The sequence below is a fragment of the Cervus elaphus genome, chromosome 17, assembly GCF_910594005.1.
Source record: "Cervus elaphus chromosome 17, mCerEla1.1, whole genome shotgun sequence".
NCBI lineage: Eukaryota > Metazoa > Chordata > Mammalia > Artiodactyla > Cervidae > Cervus > Cervus elaphus.
Genome location: NC_057831.1, coordinates 27927359 through 27948066, shown reverse-complemented (window position 1 = coordinate 27948066; position 20708 = coordinate 27927359). Strand labels below are relative to the sequence as shown.

Below are 20708 nucleotides of genomic sequence, written 5' to 3'. Positions count from 1 at the left end.
AAAAGGGGACGACAGAGGATGAGATGCCTGGATGGCATCACCAACTCGATGGACATGAGTTTGGGTAAACTCCAGGAGTTGGTGATGGACAGGGTGGCCTGGCGTGCTGCGATTCATGGGGTTGCAGAGTCAGACACGACTGAGCGACTGAACTGAACTGAGCTGATGGACACAGTAAAGGTAACTGAATTCTACTGACACTTCAAACAAAGCTAAAACCTGACAAAATATATAATGGCACAATAACTCGAAAGATGAAAAAGAAACTAAGGAAAGCTAAATTTAGACTTAAAATGGACCTGTAAGTTGGTAATATACCTGACTCTTGAAAGTGAAAAATAAAGCAAGTCTCTATGGATTTCAGGGTTCCTGAAGTACTCTTATTTGCTTGACCCATCATATTCTCCTGCTTTGATTTTTCTTTAAAACCTCTTAATTTTCTCTATTCTATTTCATTTTTTCTTTTCATGGTCTCATAAAGATTCATTACAATAATTTGATTATTTACTGGCAATACATTTGTAAATTACTATTGAAAACTCATGTTCCTATTCTTTATCTAGCACTCTGGTGTGAAATGGACTTACCAATTTTCATTACCAAGAAAAGCTATTTCATTATATTTTAGTACAGAAGTGTGATTACTAGTAGCTGAACTAATTGCAATTTTAAAAATAAAAATTTCTTTTGGTATTTCAAGCCCTGATAAAAATATTTAGCTTTTAAATTGTTGCTTTCTTAATATTTGAGGAAAATTTAAATAATTCCATGAGACTGGCATGATATGTACAAGATACATATCTTGTATATGACTGATTTTCCAAATCAGTAGTTATTTCTGCTCTAATAATGTAGCATATTTAGAGTTTGTTTTTTTCTCTAATAAGAGATGACTTATTAGCTGTAATAAAATTAGTAAAATTGTCTTTGGAAAAATTAAAAGACATAAAATTCCGAACAAACCTTACAGCTGAAAAAAATCTAAAATCTTTCACTAAATAAGCAGATTTAGGTTGTTTAAAAGAGACATGATAAATGTAAATGTATGTTTACAATTATCTATTTTAATAAAGAAAACTTAGATTTTTTTTTTTTCCTCATATCTTTAAAAGGACAATCTTTACTTACCTGGCCCATCATCCACTTTGTCCAGGCACCGAGGTGTTGTGCTAAGAAAGGAGGCATGTTTTATTCTAGCCACAAAAGTACGAGGTGGCATGTATTTATGTTGAATTTGAGACATCTCATAGGATTTTTGAACATCATAGGCACCTGGTGCTGGAACACCCTGAAACAGATTTCAATGAACTAGCATAAACATATAGGAAATTTCCAGAAAGATATAGCATAGATGTTCACACTAAGAAATGGTATACATAGAAAAATACAAAACTTTAACTTCATTATTAAAAATAGAAATTTAAAAGAGTATCCCTAAATATGCTCTCCTAAACGAAGTATAAACTGACTCACAAAAAATTAACATGAACAGAATCATGAAGTACAGATTCACATTCTAAAAATTAGTCTTCATAATATAGTTGTTGTTTAGTCGCTAAATCATGTCTGACTCTTTTGCAATCCCATGGACTATAGACCACCAGGCTCCTCTGTCCATGGGATTTCCCAGGCAAGAATACTGGAGTTGTCATGGCCTTCTCCATAGGATCTTCTCAACCCAGGGATAAAATTCACATCTCCTGCATTGCAGGCGAATTCTTTACCATTGATCCACTGGGAAGCCCTTCATAATATATATCAAACTCTGATTTTCAAATTTCACAATAAAAATCAAATTTTATATAGAAATGAGAGCACTGATTATTTGTTTTCTTAAGTAGCAAAACTATTCCTGCTTTAACGTCCTATGTGAGCATACTTTACTTATCCTACAAGTGAGACTGCTTATTTCATTTTAATAGATTTCAATTAGCTTAAAAGGCTTCCCTTTTCATCACTTATGGCTCTTAACATGCTCTACAGTTATATTAACATTTTTAATCAACATAAACCACATGGATATTAATAACTGTAATAATAATTCTAATCTAAACAAAATAAAAATATTATATATTTGGTATACAATTAATGCCTACAAATCATTAGCTAATTACCTCAATGAAAACTTTTAAACCTCATTTTCTTCAAATTATTTTAAAAAATAATGTTTTATATATAAAAAATCTGTTCATCTGTTTTATGTACAAAGACAAAATTTTTTAAGTTTTAACAAATTTTGGGCAGGAAACTTGTCTTGTGACTAAGGGTGGAGGCTCTAGCACTAGACCTCTTTGGTTCCAAATATCTGCTGCTTACTTGCTGTAGGACTATTTAACCTCTGTAAATACAGAGGACTATTTAACCTCTGTAATTCCCAGTGTCTTCATCTGTAAGTGGGAAAACTATAGAATTTATATTTTATGTCACTGAGTTGCTGTGAGGTTTAAATGAGTTAAAACAAATACTTAGATTGGTCCCTGAATCTACAAAACAGTTAGTTAATCTTACTGTTCCCTGGTGGTTCAGATGGTAAAGAATCTGCCAGCAATGCAGGAGACCTGGGTTCAATCCCTGGATAGGGAAGATCTCCTGGAGAAGGGAAAAGCTATCTACTCCAGTACTGTTGCCTGGGGAATTCCGTGGACAGAGGAACGTGGCAGGCTATACAGTCCATGGGATCACAAAGAGTTGGACATGACTGAATATCTAATACACAAACTTACCTTTCTACAAAAGCTAATTTCAATGTAGAAAACAAGACTGAACAATCAAAGTATAGGCAAACATAAAAGAGATGTTTTAATGTTTCAAATAGGTCAAACACATTTGGATACTGAGAAAGCATACTTTTGAAGTCCATCTAGGAGCCGAACTTTATAAAACGTACTTTCTTTGTTCCTTAAATCCCTATGATCATCACCTTCATGTACAAGACAACAACATGATCTCCCACTTCCAAAGAATCACTAAATAAGGTAAAAGCATGGATCATGACTGGTGGAAGAGATTCTTATATGCAATTCCATATTTCTGGTGTAAATACTATGTCAAACACAAATTCCACAATCTATAAGTCAACTGAGAATGCCAATTACTGTTTCTTTCTTGTCTACACTAGGAGCATATTTAGTAAAAGTAGGCTGAGGATAAATGGTAGTAAAATAGCTCCAAAGATGACTTTTGGATCTTTCAGGACTGCCTCTGTGGTATGTGAAAGGAAAGCATAAGAGAGCACAAAAACACAAAGAAACCATTCATATAAAAAGTACTCAGAGTATTTAGGAAAACTTTACAAAGATCTTGATTATACTACCCATTTTCATTTTCTTATCAAAAGCTGTTCAGTTCAGGTCAGTCACTCAGTCGTGTCAGGTCAGTCACTCAGTCCTGTCCGACTCTTTGCGACCCCATGGACCACAGCATGGCAGGCCTCCCTGTCCATCACCAAACTCCTGGAGTTTACACAAACTCATATCCATTGAGTCAGTGATTCCATCCAGCCATCTCATCCTCTGCCATCCCCTTCTCCTCCTGACATCAATGCTTCCCAGCATCAGCGTCTTTTCAAATAAGTCAGTTCTTTGCATCAGGTGGCCAAAGTATTGGGGTTTCAGCTTCAGTATCACTCCTTCCAATGAATATTCAGGACTGATTTCCTTTAGGATGGACTGGTTGGATCTCCTTGCAGTCCAAGGGACCCTCTAGAGTCTTCTCCAACACCTACAGTTCAAAAGCATCAATTCTTCAGCACTCAGCTTTCTTTATAGTCCAACTCTCACATGTATACATGACTACTAGAAAAACCATAGCCTTGGCTAGATGGACCTTTGTTGGCAAAGTAATGTCTCTGCTTTTTAATATGCTATCTAGGTTAGTCACAACTTTCCTTTCAAGGAGTAAGTGTCTTTTAATTTCACGGCTGCAGTCTCCATCTGCAGTGATTTTGGACCTTGAAAAAATAAAGTCAGCCACTGTTTCCCCATCTATTTGCCATGAAGTGATGGGACCGGATGCCATGATCTTAGTTTTCTGAATGTTGAGCTTTAAGCCAACTTTTTCACTCTCCTCTTTCACTCTCATCCAGAGGCTCTTTAGTTCTTCGTTTTCTGCCATAAAGGTGGTGTCATCTGCACATCTGAGGTTATTGATATTTCTCCCGGCATTGTGCTTAATCCAGCCCCGTGTTTCTCATGATGTACTCTGCATATAAGTTAAATAAGCAGGGTGACAATATACAGCCTTGACATACTCCTTTTCCTATTTGGAACCAGTCTGTTGTTCAACGTCCAGTTCTAACTGTTGCTTCCTGAGCTGCATACAGATTTCTCAAGGGGCAGATCAGGTGGTCTGGTATTTCCATCTCTTAACACCCTGTCTGGAGTCACCACCTCGTCCCTCTTCTAGTACCTAGACTAAATATGAGTGGTGGGTTTGGCTGATGCCATGTAAAACGTTTTTTCTTCTTTTTTTTAAATGCATTGGAGAAAAGGTAAGTAACTACACAAGTGATCAGTATTCTTTAACGATAGTGTTCAACCTCCAAAACTTTGTCAAACTAGCTACCCTAAATTTGATTAAATTCACTGCCTCCTCTACAAGTGAAAATATACTACTTCATTCATGATCACCTCGTTTTGTATCATTTGCATGTTCCTCTGAAAACGTATTCCCTTAGTCAGTTCAGTCACTCAGTCACGTCAGACTCTATGCAACCCCATGGACTGCAGCAAGCCAGGCATCCCTGTCCATCACCAACTCGCAGAGTTTACTCAAACTCATATTCATTGAGTAGGTGAAGCCATGCAACCATCTCATCCTCTGTCATCCCCTTCTCCTCCTGTCCTCAATCTTTCCTAGCATCAGGGTCTTTTCCAATGAGTCGGTTCTTGACATCAGGTGGCCAAAGTACTGGAGCTTCAGCTTCAGCTTCAGCATCAGTCCTCCCAATGAATATTCAGGACTGATCTCCTTTAGGATGGACAGGTTGGATCTCCTTCCTGTCCAAGGGACTCTCAAGAATCTTCTCCAACACCACAGTTCAAAAGTGCATCAATTCTTTGGTGCTCAGCTTTCTTTATAGTCCAACTCTCACATCCATGTATAACTACTGGAAAAACCATAGCTTTGACTAGATGAACCTTTGCTGGAAATGTGATGTCTCTGCTTTTTAATATGCTATCTAGGTTGGTTATAGCTTTTCTTCCAAGGAGCAAGCATCTTTTAATTTCACGGCTGCAGTCACCATCTGCAGTGATTTTGGAGCCCCAAAATATAAAGTCTTATTCCCTAATTGTGTCCTTTATTGATGTTTCTAGGCTGTTCTTACTCATCTTCAACTCTCATTTAATCTAAGAGATTAATATGTCAGGCAAATTTTCTAGGCATTCATTAATTAATTTCTAGGATTAGTAAGACAAATGTGAAAGCCTGTTTAAGAGCAATAATGGAGAGGGTGAGATGTAGGGAAACAGTAACACGGAAATTTACATTACTATATGCAAAATAGATAGCCAATGAGAATTTGCTGTATGGCTCAGGAAACTCAAACATGGACTCTGCATCAACCTAGACAGGTGGGATGGGGAGGGAGGTTCAAAAGGGAGGGGATATATGTATACCTATGGCTGATTCATGTCGAGGTTTGACAGAAAATAGCAAAATTCTGTAAAGCGATTATCCTTCAGTAAAAAAAATATATTCATTTTTTAAAAAAAGAGCAACAGCACTACCTATATATTGTATTTTATATACCATTTCAGGGGAAAATAGTATGTATAGATAAAATCATCAAGTTTCTATTGATGATCCCTTATACATCACAGAAAATAGGGAAGGCATTTGATGAATGGATATAATAGACATTTCTCATGTCTTTTTTTACCCAGTATTTGAATCCTGTTCCTGTGTTTGGAATATCCCACATGTTTTGCAGTACAATCTGAATCTCAGCACAAAAGCTAAAACTACTTGATTCCCATCTTCCTAGTCTAATTTTTAAAACCTAGGACATGAGTTTAAGCCATAGGCTCAAATGCCAGCTTTTCAACTGGCAGTTAGTTATTTAAAAAAAAATACAGAACATTAAAAATTCCATTTTAGAGGTTATTTTATTTCTTAGCTTAAAGTGAGTTTAAAAAAACTCTATTCCAGTGAAGGCATTGGCAGTGCTAGCAGTTATGTTCATTTCCCAGAGGCAACAGTGGGAGGACAAGCTGAAAGACACAAATAGAGACTAAGGGAAAATGCTATAAATATCTGATGAAATAAAAGTTATGTTTTAATGCCAATTAAAGTCTAAGGTGTCTTGACTTTTTCATCTGGAAAGCCAGGGTCCTATCTAAAAATGACATAAATTATAATAGAATTAAAATAATTGATGTATGCAAAATTCTTAGAATGTTATCTATTAAGGCATTAAGGAACAAAAACCTCAATTAATTATAGTCAGAAGATCAGAAGAGGGAGCTCTCATACCCTGGGATGATAGTAAAGCCCTACAAGAAGAAATATCCTCTTCTTTCCTGGCAAGAACTCAGCCAATGAAATACCCTGGACTCTGTTTTCTATAGCCCTCCCAACTTCCTTTTCATCTCTGCAAAAGTGTTCTCCTTCCCTAGGCCTGCAGGGACTTGCACATGACTCACCATGGTTACAGGGAGTTCTCAGGTGGTTCAGTGGTAAAGAATCCACTTGAAATGCAGGAGGCACAGGTTTGATCCCTGGATTGGGAAGATCCCCTAGAGGAGGGCATGGCAACCCACTCCAGTATTCTTGCCAGGATAATCCCAGGAAAGAGGGCCTTGGTAGGCTACAGTCCATAGGACCACAAAGAGTCAGACACAACTGAAGTGACTAAGCATGCACACATACGCCATGTTTGCAGACACCAAATTGCCATTCTCTGCTGATCTCAAACAAACACATCTTTGCTAGAGAAACATTCAGCAATCTATTTGTTCAGATCAACATGCTTGATACATAACAAGAACTACTGTTTGTTTTCATTGCCATCATTATTATCAGCATTATTATTTCTATTAGTTGTGGGACTACATGAAACCCTCAGTGATACTTTCGCTTTCTGCAGAGAAATACCAATAGGACATTTAAAAGGAAAATTCCTAGTATTTTAAGCCCCGAACAGCCAACAAAAACAACAAAATTAAAAATCAAAGGCCCTGCATAATTCCCCATGCCCAGAATTCTTAACCACTTAAAATCCTAACTGACCTGAAGCCTCAAAGACCAGTTCACTTCAAAAAATTCAATTTTTCCAATCCTTGTTCCCTGCCATTTTGACATGTGAAATTTCATATACTCTCCAATATTGGTCATATGAAACTGTAGGTATGCTCTGATCTTTAAAAATTCTGATTACCAAATACCAACATTTAAACCTTTGGCCCCGGCAAGAAGTGGAGCATTTAATCCCCAAGCTGACTCCTAAGAAGTAGCATACTGAGAACAAAGACTGAACTTGCGTCAGCCTCAGAATGAATTTTCCTTTTACCAAGCTATGGTTAAAGATTTGAGGATGTCTTTATTTCACATTTCCTTTTTTCAGTGATACTTTTACTGGCTACAGAATTCTTGATTCACTTATTTTTCTCCTGGCATTTAGCATGTCATTTCACTGATTTGGGGGGCTTCCCTGGTGGCTCTGATGGGAAAGAATCTGCCTTCAGTGCAGGAGACACAGGACACACTGGTCCAATCCCTGAATCAGGAAAATCCCCTAGAGAAGGGAATGGCCACTCACTCCAGTATTCTCACCTGGAGAATCCCATGGACAGAGGAGCCTGGCAGGCTACAGTTCATGGGGTCACAAAGAGTTGGACATGACTGAATAGCTAACACTCACTGATTCTGGGCCTCTACTATTTCTGATAAGAGATTCATAATCATATTATTTCCACTGGATGTAGTAAACTATTTTTCACTTTTAATATGTTCTTTTTGTTTTTGGCTTCCACTTATTTGACTATGTATGCCTAAGAGCAGATTCTCTTTATAAATATTTTACTTAGCAGTTCACTGAACTTCCTGGATTTGTATATTCATGTTTTTCATTAATTCTGGAAAAGCTTTCAGCTATCTCTTCTTCAAACTTTTTTTCTGCCCCTTTCTTTCTCAACTCCCCTCCAGAGACTACCATTTCATACATGCTGGAATATGCGACACTGACCCAAAGGTTTCTGAAACTTCTCATTTTGTTCAATTTTTTTCTTCAGATTCAATGATTTCTATTGAGCTATATTTTATTTAGTTCACTGATTTTGTCTTCTGTCATCTCACATCTACTATTAAGTCCCATTGGTCAATTTTCATTTACACTTGTGTCCTTTATAATTCTAGAATTCTTTTTTGGTTCTTTTGCTTGCTTGCATGCTTGTTTCTATTTTTTAACTGATATTCTCTAGTGTCTAACTCAGTATATTTACTTTAATTATCTAAACTGAAGTTCTCTTGACCCCACAAGAGACACCCATACTTGCCGGGGAGTGTCCAGGAGTCTCCAGTGAAGGCGTGGGTCGGTGGTGGCCAGCTGCAGGGTTGGGAGCACTGAGTGTAGCAGTATATGCAAGGGAGCTTTTAAGGAGGACCCATTATCATCATTACCTACACCATAGTTCAGTCCCAGGTAAATAACAGGGAGGGAACACAGCCCCACCCATCATCAGAAAATTGGATTAAAGATTTTCTGAGCATGGCCCTGCCCATCAGAACAAGACCCAGTTTCCCCTCAGTCAGTCTCTCCCATCAGGAAGCTTCCATAAGCCTCATATCCTTCTCCATCAGAGGGCAGACAGAATGAAAACCACAATTACAGAAAACTAATCAATCTGATCACATGGACCATAGTCTTGTCTAACTCAACGAAACTATAAGCCATGCCCTGTAGGGCCACCCAAGATGCCCGGGTCATGATGGAGAATTCTGACAAAATGTGGTCCACTGGAGAAGGGAATGGCAAACCACTTCATTATTCTTGCCTTGAGAACCCCATGAACACTATGAAGAGGCAAAAAGATAGGACACTGAAAGATGAACTCCCCAGCTCGGTAGGTGCCCAATATGCTACTGGAGATCAGTGGAGAAATAACTCCAGAAAGAATGAAGAGGCAGAGCCAAAGCAAAAACACCACCCAGTTGTGGATGTGACTGGTGATAGAAGCAAAGTCCGATGCTGTAAAAAGCAATAATGAACAGAAACCTGGAATGTTAGGTCCATGAATCATGGCAAATTGGAAGTGGTCAAACAGGAGATGGCAAGACATATCGTCGACATTTGAGGAATCAGTCAACTAAAGTGGACTGGAATGGGTGAATTTAACTCAGATGACCATGATATCTGCTACAGTAGGCAAAATCCCATAGAAGAAATGGAGTAGCCAACATAGTCAACGAAAGAGCCTGAAATGCAGTAGTTGGAGGCAATCTTAAAAATGACAGAATGATCTCTGTTCATTTCCAAGGCAAATCATTCAATATCACAGTAATCCAAGTCTATGCCCAAACCAGTAATGCTGAAGAAGTTGAAGTTGAATGGTTCTATGAAGACCTACAAGACCTTCTAGAACTAACACCCCAAAAAAATGTCCTTTTCATTACAGGGGACTGGAATGCAAAAGTAGGAAGTCAAGAAACACCTGGTGTAACAGGCAAATTTGGCCTTGGAGTACAGAATGAATCAGGGCAAAGGCTAATAGAGTTTTGCCAAGAGAACACACTGGTCATAGTAAACACCCTCTACCAACAAGAAAAGAGAAGACTCTAACATGGACATCACCAGATGGTCAATATCAAAATCAGATTGACTATATTCTTTGCAGTCAAAGATGGAGAAACTCTATACAGTCAGAAAAAACAAGACCAGGAGCTGACTGTGGCTCAAATCATGAACTCCATGCTTATTGCCAAATTCAGACTAATATTGAAGAAAGTAGGGAAAACCACTAGACCATTCAGGTATGACCTAAATCAAAACCCTTATGATTATACAGTGGAAGTAACAAATAGATTCAAGGGATTTTTGATCTGATAGACAGAGTGCCTAAAGAACTATGGATGGAGGTGCGTGACATTGTACAGGAGATGGGGATCAAGACCATCCCCAAGAAAAAGAAATGCAAAAAGCAAAATGGCTGTCTGAGGAGGCTTAACAAATGGAAAGAAGAGAAGTGAAAAGCAAAGGAGAAAAGAAAAGATATACCCATTTGAATGCAGAGTTCCGAAGAATAGCAAGGAGAGATAAGAAACCCTTCCTCAGTGATCAATGAAAAGAAATAGAGGAAAACAATAGAATGGGAAAGACTAGAGATCTCTTCAGGAAAATCAGAGATACCAAGGAAACATTTCATGTAAAGATGGGCACAATAAAGGACAAAAATGGTATGGACCTAACAGATGCAGAAAATATTAAGAAGACGTGGCAAGAATACACAGAAGAACTATACAAAAAAGATCTTATTGACCCAGAAAGCCATGATGGTATGATCACTCACCTAGAGCCAGACATCCTGGAATGTGAAATCAAGTGGGCTTTGAAGTATCACTATGAACAAAACTACTGGAGGTGATGGAATTCCAGTTGAGCTATTTCAAATCCTATAAGATGATTCTATGAAAGCACTGCCCTCAACATGCCAGCAAATTTGGAAAACTCAGCAGTGGCCACAGGACTGGAAAAGGTCAGTTTTCATTCCAATCCCAAAGAAAGGCAATGCCAAAGAATGCTCAAACTACAGCACAACTGCACTCATCTCACACACTAGTAAAGTAATGCTCAAAACTCTCCAAGCCAAGCTTCAACAATACATGAACTGTGAACTTCCACATGTTCAAGCTGGTATTAGAAAAGGCAGCAGAACCAGAGATGAAATTGCCAACATCCGTTGGATCACCAAAAAAGCAAGAGGTCCAAAAAAGCATCTACTTCTGCTTTATTGACTATGCGAAAGCCTTTGACTGTGTGGATCACAATAAACTGTGGAAAATTCTGAAAGAGATGGGAATACCAGATCACCTGACCTGCCTCTTGAGAAATGTTTGCAGGTCAGGAAGCAACAGCTAGAACTGGACATGGAACAACAGACTGGTTCCAAATAGGAAAAGGAGTACGTCAAGGCTGTATATTGTCACCCTACTTATTTAACTCATATGCAGAGTACATCATGCAAAATGCTGGGCTTGATGAATCACAAGCTAGAATCAAGACTGCCAGGAGAAATATCAATAACATCAGATATGTAGATGACACCACCCTTATGGCAGAATGTAAAGAAGAACTGAAGAGCCTCTTGATGAAAATGAAACAGGGGAGTGAAAAAGTTGGCTTAAAGCTTAACATTCAGAAAACTAAGATCATGGCATCCGGTCCCATCACTTCATGGCAAATAGATGGGGAAACAGTAGCAAACTTTATTTTCTTGGGCTCCAAAATCACTGCAGATGGAGACTGCAGCCATGAAATTAAAAGACACTTACTCCTTGAAAGAAAAGCCATGACCAATCTAGACAGCATATTAAAAAGCAGAGACATTACATTGCCCACAAAGGTCCCTTTAGTCAAGGCTATGGTTTTTCCAGTAGTCATGTATGGATGTGAGAGTTGGACTATAAAGAAAGCTGAACACCAAGAATTGACGCTTATGAACTGTGGTGTTGGAGAAGATTCTTGAGTCCCTTGGACTGCAAGGACATCCAACCAGTCCATCCTAAAGGAAATCAGTCCTGAATATTCACTGGAAGGACTGATACTGAAGCTGAAACTCCAGTACTTTGGCCAGGTGATGCAAAGAACTGACTCATTTGAAAAGACCCTGATGCTGGGAAGGATTAAGGGCAGGAGGAGATGGGAATGACAGAGGATGAGATAGTTGCATGGCATCACTGGCTCAATGGATATGAGTTTGAGAAAATCCAAAAATTGGTAATGGACAGGGAGGCATGGTATGTTGCAGTCCATGGGGTCGCAAAGAGTCAGAATGACTAAGCAACTCTACTGAACTGAAGTTCCCCTGATTCTTATACTTATGATAGCTACTTAGAAGTCTTCATCTGTTAAATACAATGTTTAATCTTACCAGAGTGTCTCAACTGTTTCTCTCCCTCTGAGTTTGAAACATACTTACCTAATATTTACATATCTAATTAGTTTTGGTTGAAAAACAGATATTTTAAATAATATATTAACTCTGGATTCCATTTTCTACAGTAAGAACCATTCTCTACTGTTGTTAGGTTTTCAAATTTATTTAAAAATTTGTTTATTACTTCAAGAACATGCAGAAATACCCTTACCTACATTGTTTATATTTGTTATTTTTGCCTTTTCTCATTTTGTCCTAATCAATAAAATCACAAGGTGTTCAACTCTATTCTGTCTTTTAAAGATAGATCTATACAGACAAATAAGTTACCTTTGTTTTTAAATTTGTCTGCTTTTCCCTATAGTTATGCCAATATTATTGTATATATTGGCGGAACCGTGATAAAAAATTTTTAATTATCATATTATTCTGGCAAATTAAATTTTTTAAAATGTTAAGCTTATTTCTAAATTGCAATTTGTCTTAACATGTTTGATTTGTAATTAAAGTTGCTATTCAAGCATTTCCACCAATGAGTAGGTTTTGATAAGCCATCGTTACTTTTTTAAAATGGCAAAATGTTAAAATAATAATTTTAAAAATGTAAGAAATCTATGGAAGCACAGTGAATTTTATGTACTAAATTCAAAAATGGGGAAAGGCCTTCTAATGTTCTAATGTAATGGTTTACATTACAAGCTGCTTTCTCCTATATGGGCATTTACCAAGTCAAGGCAAGAGCTAAAGATTAGGTTTTTCACAGGCAGCCAGGGTATTCTACCAGAAAGAGGAACTAGTGGAGCTTTCAAAGGACACAGTCTATCTTAAGGGACTGAAGATCAGGGGAGAACAAATTCATTATCATTCTTTACAATGGACTATTTGGTGAGTGCTAGAGCAAGCAAAACAACAGAAGTCTGGGCTAAAGAGACAGAATAAAATGTGCAGCCTCCTGATGCTTAGGAGCCAAAGCCACACTATTGTATGGGCTGGCAACAAATACAAGCCTCTTTCTCAGGATATTTGCCAAGTTTTGAACCCAAACAGCATAGGAAGCCAAAGAGTAAGCTTAAAATTCGTAAAGGGTAGGACTTGCAGGGAGAAAACACGAGACCCTCAGCAAGGGCAACGTGAATAGAGGAGAGCCACAAAGGCAGAGTGGAATTTCAGTCTCGCCTTGCTCAGGAGGCGAACTCGACCAGCAGGTTGACTCCACAGTGATACACAGCAGCTCTAAGAATAATAGCTAGGTGACAAATTCACACACACTACAAGAGTTAACATTCTAGACAATTAGACAGGAACTATTTCTTGCAAGACATAAAACAAATGTTCTTCCATTTTTGCTTTCTGTAAGGTATATATGTATACACACATACCACACACACACACACACAAAGCTAGGTAACAATAAATCACTAATCAACTATGATTTGGGCTAACATTAACTTTATGTTTTGGGGAAACTTGCTCTAGCTGTTATTTCTAGCTAGGTATATTCTGGTCTAAAAGTCTATTTTAAAATTTCAAATATATAATTATTAAGAACTCACTTTGGGGTTCTTTAATGATGAAGCTTGTCATATTAGTGAAGTGTGTTAAGAAAACTTCAAGGATACTTTAAATCAAAGCATCAAATCAAAATCTTTAATCAAATATATACAGTGAAAAATTTATAGACCATATAAATGTAGTGAAGTTTGCCTGAATATGCAGAAAACTTTGATTAAAGCAATTTACCAATATGTTTATCCAAGTTATTTCATTTTGGCTTTATAGAGAAGAAAGGCATTTCAGATGATAATCAAATTATCTTTGTTCTGTATATTGCAAATTATAATTACAAACATGTTACCCCTGCCTTTTTTCAGCATTTCTAATATTCATCATTCTAAACATACACTTCTTTAAATACATGACTTAGAACAGAATGCTATTTTAGAGAGAAAAATATTTTAATATGGATGTAATATAATGTTACTTGTGATCGTCAAAAACAGGAAACATGGATTTCATTTTCTGTAATCTCCCAACACAGTGAAAAAGACCTTTTATCCTAATGCTGTTTCATGAAAGAAAGTAGAATTGTCAGCTACACTACGATACTTCAAAACCCAGTAAAGGGGAAAAAAAAAATGCTAATGGGCAAAATATGCTGGCAATAAAACCATTAATGTCACCTAATTTCTCCAACTCATCAAGCTTCAGTCACAAATTTCCAATTGTTTGCTATACATTTCCACTTCATTATCTCAGATAGCCTTAAGATAAAATTCATTTTCTTTCCTTCCGCAACTACCCAATCATCTATCCTTTCTCACCTGCCTACAACAATTCTTTATGTAGCCAGGCCTGAAAACAGAAAACTGTCTCTTACTTCACCCTTCTCTCCTATATCTAAAAGTCAATGCTCTCTTTCCTTTACTACCAAAAAGATCCTGGTAAGGGCTCCAAAATACTGCTTGACAACTGTAATAACTGCCTCTTTAACCTTTAGGTCTTCCAGTCTCAAATCACTGGCATTCCAATAGCAAGTAAGTTATTGTGCTAAAACATGACAGACATCCACTGGAAGCATTCATCAGCTCCTGAGTGCCTGTGGGGAAAAAATTCAGAAGATTCTACTTGGTATGCAAAAGCCTTTTTAAACTGTGAAGGCAATTTTACAATTTTAAAGCTCAGTTCAAATGGAACATTTTCCATGAAGCATTCTTGATCACACAAGCTGGAATTGATATTCTTTACCTTTTAATTCTTCTAATACATATTGCTAGTATAGACACACAAACATGCAAAAGGCAGATTAAATAAATATACCATATCTACTTGAATATTGCTTTCCTTGTCAATATAAGGGTAGAAAGAGAATAAAGTCATCTAATGAGAAGGCAGTCAAGGTTTCCACAGATAGGATTCTATGTACCCTACATATTTTCAGATTAACTTTTCTTTTATTCTCTCAAATTAAAGAAAAAATGATAGCAGGAATCCAAGAGTTTAGGGGTTCCAGAGTAACACAGGGAATCAAGGCCCTTTCAGGCTTTCTATTTTACTATACTTAGATTGTGACCCTCATCCTAATGTTCTCAGACATTAACCATAGCTCCTGCCATAGCATTCTAATTTTAGAAATCAAAAGAAAAATCAAAAGGCAAAACTCTGTTTAACAGCTGAAAAACTGTCCAAGAGGAACTTTCCTAGGAGTCCAAATCAGTAACTTCTGTTTTCTTCCCATTGGTTAAAACTGTGTCAAATAACTACCCTATAAGCCAACTTTAAAAAGTAACTGTTAAACTGGAGCCCATTATACAGAGTGAAGTAAGCCAGAAAGATAAAGAACATTACAGCATACTAACACATATATATGGAATTTAGAAAGATGGTAACGACAACCCTATATGCAAAACAGAAAAAGAGACACAGAAATACAGAACAGACTTTTGAACTCTGTGGGAGAAGGTGAGGGTGGGATGTTGCGAAAGAACAGCATGTATATTATCTATGGTGAAACAGGTCACCAGCCCAGGTGGGATGCATGAGACAAGTGCTCGGGCCTGGTGCACTGGGAAGACCCAGAGGAATCGGGTGGAGAGGGAGGGGGGAGGGGGGATCGGGATGGGGAATACGTGTAAATCTATTGCTGATTCATGTCAATGTATGACAAAACCCACTGAAAAAAAATAAATAAATAAATTTAAAAAATAAAATAAAATAAAATACAGGGTCAACAATAAAAAAATAATAAATAAAAATAAAAAGTAACTGTTTTATCTGGGCATGTTATTCTTCTAAATAAAATTGGCTTATGTTAGAGAGGAATGTTAGAAAGGAAGAAAAAGAATAAAGATGGGGTAGGGAACTAGTAATCTCAGTCATAATAGTTGCCTGTGAGGAAATCAGAACCATAAAAAATTAACTCACTTCTAGAATACTATCAGGATTTTAGACTATATAAAAAGCTATTTTGACCCATGACTTATTGACTTTGTTTAATTCATGTTCATCCTTTGGGTCTCAAATCTTCCCTGGATCCATTTGCTCTTGCAATAGGCTTTCAGAACACATAGCTCTTAAGTTTGCAGTCATTATTGCATTTTCAATTGAAGTCAATTATTTTTTAACATCACGCATTCCCATAGAAAGGTAAACTTCTTAAAGATTCAGAAAGCATTTGTTTTGTTAATCATTATACCCTCAATACATCATCATACCCTCAAGTGTGTGGCACACAGTAAGTGATTAATGAACACTTTTAAATCAATGAGTAGACACATGAGCTAATGAATGAGTGAATGAATCTATCAGTATCTATCTCGAAGCTTTCCCTCTCATGTGTGATCTTATCACTGAGTTTCTCCATAAAAGTAGGGCTGACACTACACCTTGAAAGGTTTCAACCCCTACAGTGATTAAATTAGCCTCATGTACAAAGCAGTTCTTTAAAATATCTGTTGTATAAAACTGTTCAAGTACTGCTTTCCCTAAAGATGCTCCAGTTTCTGGTAAAGATAAATGACATTTATAATCTCAGCAAAGATGCAAGAGTATTTCTATTCAAACTGATCAAGGACTAACTTTCACAAAATCATTACAATATGTCTCCAGGTAGTTAAATTTGATTATTATTTTATGTGAGACATATTTCTTTCTCTTTGCTATCAAAAAAGTAGACTTTTACTTTTGATGCTTGAGCTTTTCATGATCACCTCTGACACTGGTTTTACAAAAAAATATGTATATCTCAGCCGATTAAAATAAAACATGTGAGAAGAAATAAACTATATAACCTTTGTCTTCCTATAAATGCTAACACTACTTAGGCAGGGAAAAAGCATAGATTATTACCAGATAATCCTTTATATGGTATAAATCATTCATCTGGTATAAATTTATCTGGTATAATCCTCACATAATTTCTACAGAGTTTTATCAATTCAATAAAAATCCAAAAGCAAACTACTTTGTAAGTAGAATGTGGAAAGAAAGAAAGTTAGTGTAAATGATTCTTTAAAAAGAACATAACTGCTCCCAGAGCCAGTGGAACAGATTTGGATAAGGCACTAAAAATCATCTTGATAAAATCAGAAAACTTAGAAGAGGTAAAATTTCAATGTGATTTGTGAGGAAACTGTGAATTTGAATAATAGAGTTGTGAAAATTGTACATTAGCCCTAGAGAAACATTTATAAGAAAGAGTCCAGTCAATACATCATGTTTAAACTTTGTGAAATCAAATGACCCTTATTATAAACTATCAATGCTCTGTATGTCAATAATCACCCACTGTACAAAAAAAGGAATCATTTCAAGGTAGTGCTTCTAAAATATATTAGAACTTGAAGTTAGAATTGCTGGGTTATATTGATAACCTTATCATTAGCTTCAAGAAGGCCCTCAAGGTCTCACTCACTCATCCAAGCACCTCTCATCATAATGCATGCTGAAGGTCATGTTCAAAAAGATTCAATGGGTCATTGTACAGGTAACATGTCTTTCTTCTTTTCTCTTATGAGATTGTCAGTAGATGAGTCACAGAATTATTGATATTTGGAAACTGACACCACCATTCATAGTAAGCCAAGAGTGGGCAGAATGATCCACGTTGGCTTTCTGTAAGCTATAAATATCTTAGCATTCAATTATCTACTTCAAATAATTATGGTTACATGTAGACAGACAGAGAAGAATGAACTGAAATAGATGAAAAGAGAGAAGAGAAAGCAAGGTGACTAAGACAAAGAAGGTATATAGAACAACAGAAAATGAACATTGATTGTCTCAACAGAGAGAGAGGGCAAGATAGGAAGCTCTGGTAATGTTAACCATACACAAAAATAACATTTTATGACACAGGTTGTAGATCTCAATATCAAAAGACAAATTGTACATTTAAAATGCAGGAAGTCTAATTATTCTCCTCATATGTTCCTATAAATATCCTTTTGGATAAATGAAATATTTTAAATATTCCATCTTCCTCCAAATCTATGGTACTTATGTGACATTTATGTGACACTAATGAACTCTGCAGGTTTATTTGGTATCAAATCTAATAACATTTCTTAGAAACATTAAATGTTTGTTGATTGACTAGATAAAAAAACAAACAGGCAAAATTAAACTTAAGATGAAAGTGCTTAAGGGTGCTATTACTATTTTCCAAGATTATGCATATAAAGATTAGAGCCATATAAAAACATCCAAAATATTATTTAACTTCATAAGGAATCAAGAAAATGATCATCTAAAATAAAAAAGTTAATAGCCTTACTTCTTCCTCTCCCTTCTTTAAAAGAATTTGATATATTCTTTCTTCTGTACTAAAAAGAAAAAGCTACTTAAAGATACTGTTTTTAAATGCTACCCTAACTTACAATGAAATACAAAAATTTACTGAGTCTTTACAAAGCACTGGCCTTAGTGCACACCAGTAGTAAAGATTATGGACTCTGAAGGGCACTGCCTGAGGTCAAGCCCTGACTTGGTATGTTTGCAAAACCATATGACAATGGATGAATCTTGTGTTTCAATTTCCTCATTCATAAAAGAGGTATAATAACAATACCTCCCACTTCTTGGTGTTCTTATAAGGATAAATGGGTTAATATATGTGCAACACAGCGTGCCATGCACACAGCTGAGCACTACTTGAACAACTTTTAGTTATCATTATACTTCATTATAAATATTAAGTTTCTAATATCTCACATATTTAGGTAACACTTGATTTTTCCAAAATAATTACTACAAATACTACTTGAAAGAAATATATCCTTCAATGCCATAAATTAATTTTAGAACATGTAGTTGAATAATAAGTGTATCTGTTTCAAATGACAAAATGCACAAATACTGACATGGAATTATAAATTGTTCAACTCTTTGTGAGCCCATAGACTGTAGGCCGCCAGGCTCCTCTGTCCTTGGGATTTTTTCAGGCAAGAATACTGGAGTGGGTTGCCATTTTCTTGTCCAGGGGATCTTCCTGGATCAGGAATTAAACCCACATCTCCTGCATTGGCAGGTGGATTCTTTACCACTGAGCCACCAGAAGCCCACATTAATACCTGCACTTACTAAGAGAGTAAGTAAACTAAGCATGTACCAATGCATGTGAAAAGGAAGACAAGTGTAAGAGGAAGAAAATGTGGTTTCAGTTAGAAAAAGCATCTAATTGCCATTTCACATCAAGTAACTCCAAATTTTTCATCATATCTTTATTCCTCCCTTCCTCCCTCTCAAAAGTTAGTAAAAAATATTGGCTTTGACTTTGTCATCCTCTCTTTCCAAGGAAATTATTCAATCTAATACTATAAAACATACTATCAAAACACTGATGAAAGAAATCAAAGAGGACACAAACAGATGGAGAATATACCATGTTCATGGAATGGAAGAATCAATATTGTCAAAATGGCTATTCTACCCAAAGCGATCTATAGATTCAATGCAATCCCTATCAAGCTACCAATGGTATTTATCACAGAACTAGAACAAATAATTTCACAATTTGTATGGCAATACAAAAAACCTCAAATAGCGAAAGTAGTCTTGAGAAAGAAGAATGGAACTGGAGGAATCAACCTGCCTGACTTCAGGCTCTACTACAAAGCCACAGTCATCAAGACAGTATGGTACTGGCACAAAGACAGAAATACAGATCAATGGAACAGAATAGAAAGCCCAGAGATAAATCCACGGACCTATGGACACCTTATCTTCAACAAAGGAGGCAAGGATATACAATGGAAAAAAGACAACCTCTTTAACAAGTGGTGCTGGGAAAACTGGTCAACCACTTGTAAAAGAATGAAACTAGAACACCTTCTAACACCATACACAAAAATAAACTTAAAATGGATTAAAGATCTAAATGTAAGACCAGAAACTATAAAACTCCTAGAGGAGAACATAGGCAAAACACTCTCCGACATGAATCACAGCAGGATCCTCTATGACCCACCTTCCAGAATATTGGAAATAAAAGCAAAACTAAACAAATGGGACCTAATGAAACTTAAAATCTTCTGCACAACAAAGGAAACTATAAGCAAGGTGAAAAGACAGCCCTCAGATTGGGAGAAAATAATAGCAAATGAAGCAACAGACAAAGGATTAATCTCAAAAATATACAAGCAACTCCTGCAGCTCAATTCCAGAAAAATAAATGACCCAATCAAAAAATGGGCCAAAGAACTAAACAGACATTTCTCCAAAGAAGACATACAGATGGCTAACAAACACATGAAAAGATGCTCAACATCACTCATTATTAGAGAAATGCAAATCAAAACCACAATGAGGTACCATTACACGCCAGTCAGGATGGCTGCTATCCAAAAGTCTACAAGCAATAAATGCTGGAGAGGGTGTGGAGAAAAGGGAATCCTCTTACACTGTTGGTGGGAATGCAAACTAGTACAGCCGCTATGGAAAACAGTGTGGAGATTTCTTAAAAAACTGGAAATAGAACTGCCATATGACCCAGCAATCCCACTTCTGGGCATACACACTGAGGAAACCAGATCTGAAAGAGACACGTGCACCCCAATGTTCATCGCAGCACTGTTTATAATAGCCAGGACATGGAAGCAACCTAGATGCCCATCAGCAGAT

The 20708-nt window shown here is 36.6% G+C and overlaps 1 protein-coding gene across 4 annotated transcripts in view; it reads right to left on the bottom strand.

Moving 5' to 3' along the window:
• Nucleotides 1-20708, bottom strand: part of STPG2 (sperm tail PG-rich repeat containing 2) — a 619397-nt gene that overhangs the window by 384513 nt on the left and 214176 nt on the right. For all 4 annotated transcript variants that reach the window (XM_043871451.1, XM_043871450.1, XM_043871449.1 and 1 more), the window contains one exon: nt 1129-1288. In XM_043871451.1, the coding sequence (XP_043727386.1) occupies nt 1129-1288 (160 nt within the window). The remainder of the gene's footprint in view (nt 1-1128; nt 1289-20708) is intronic.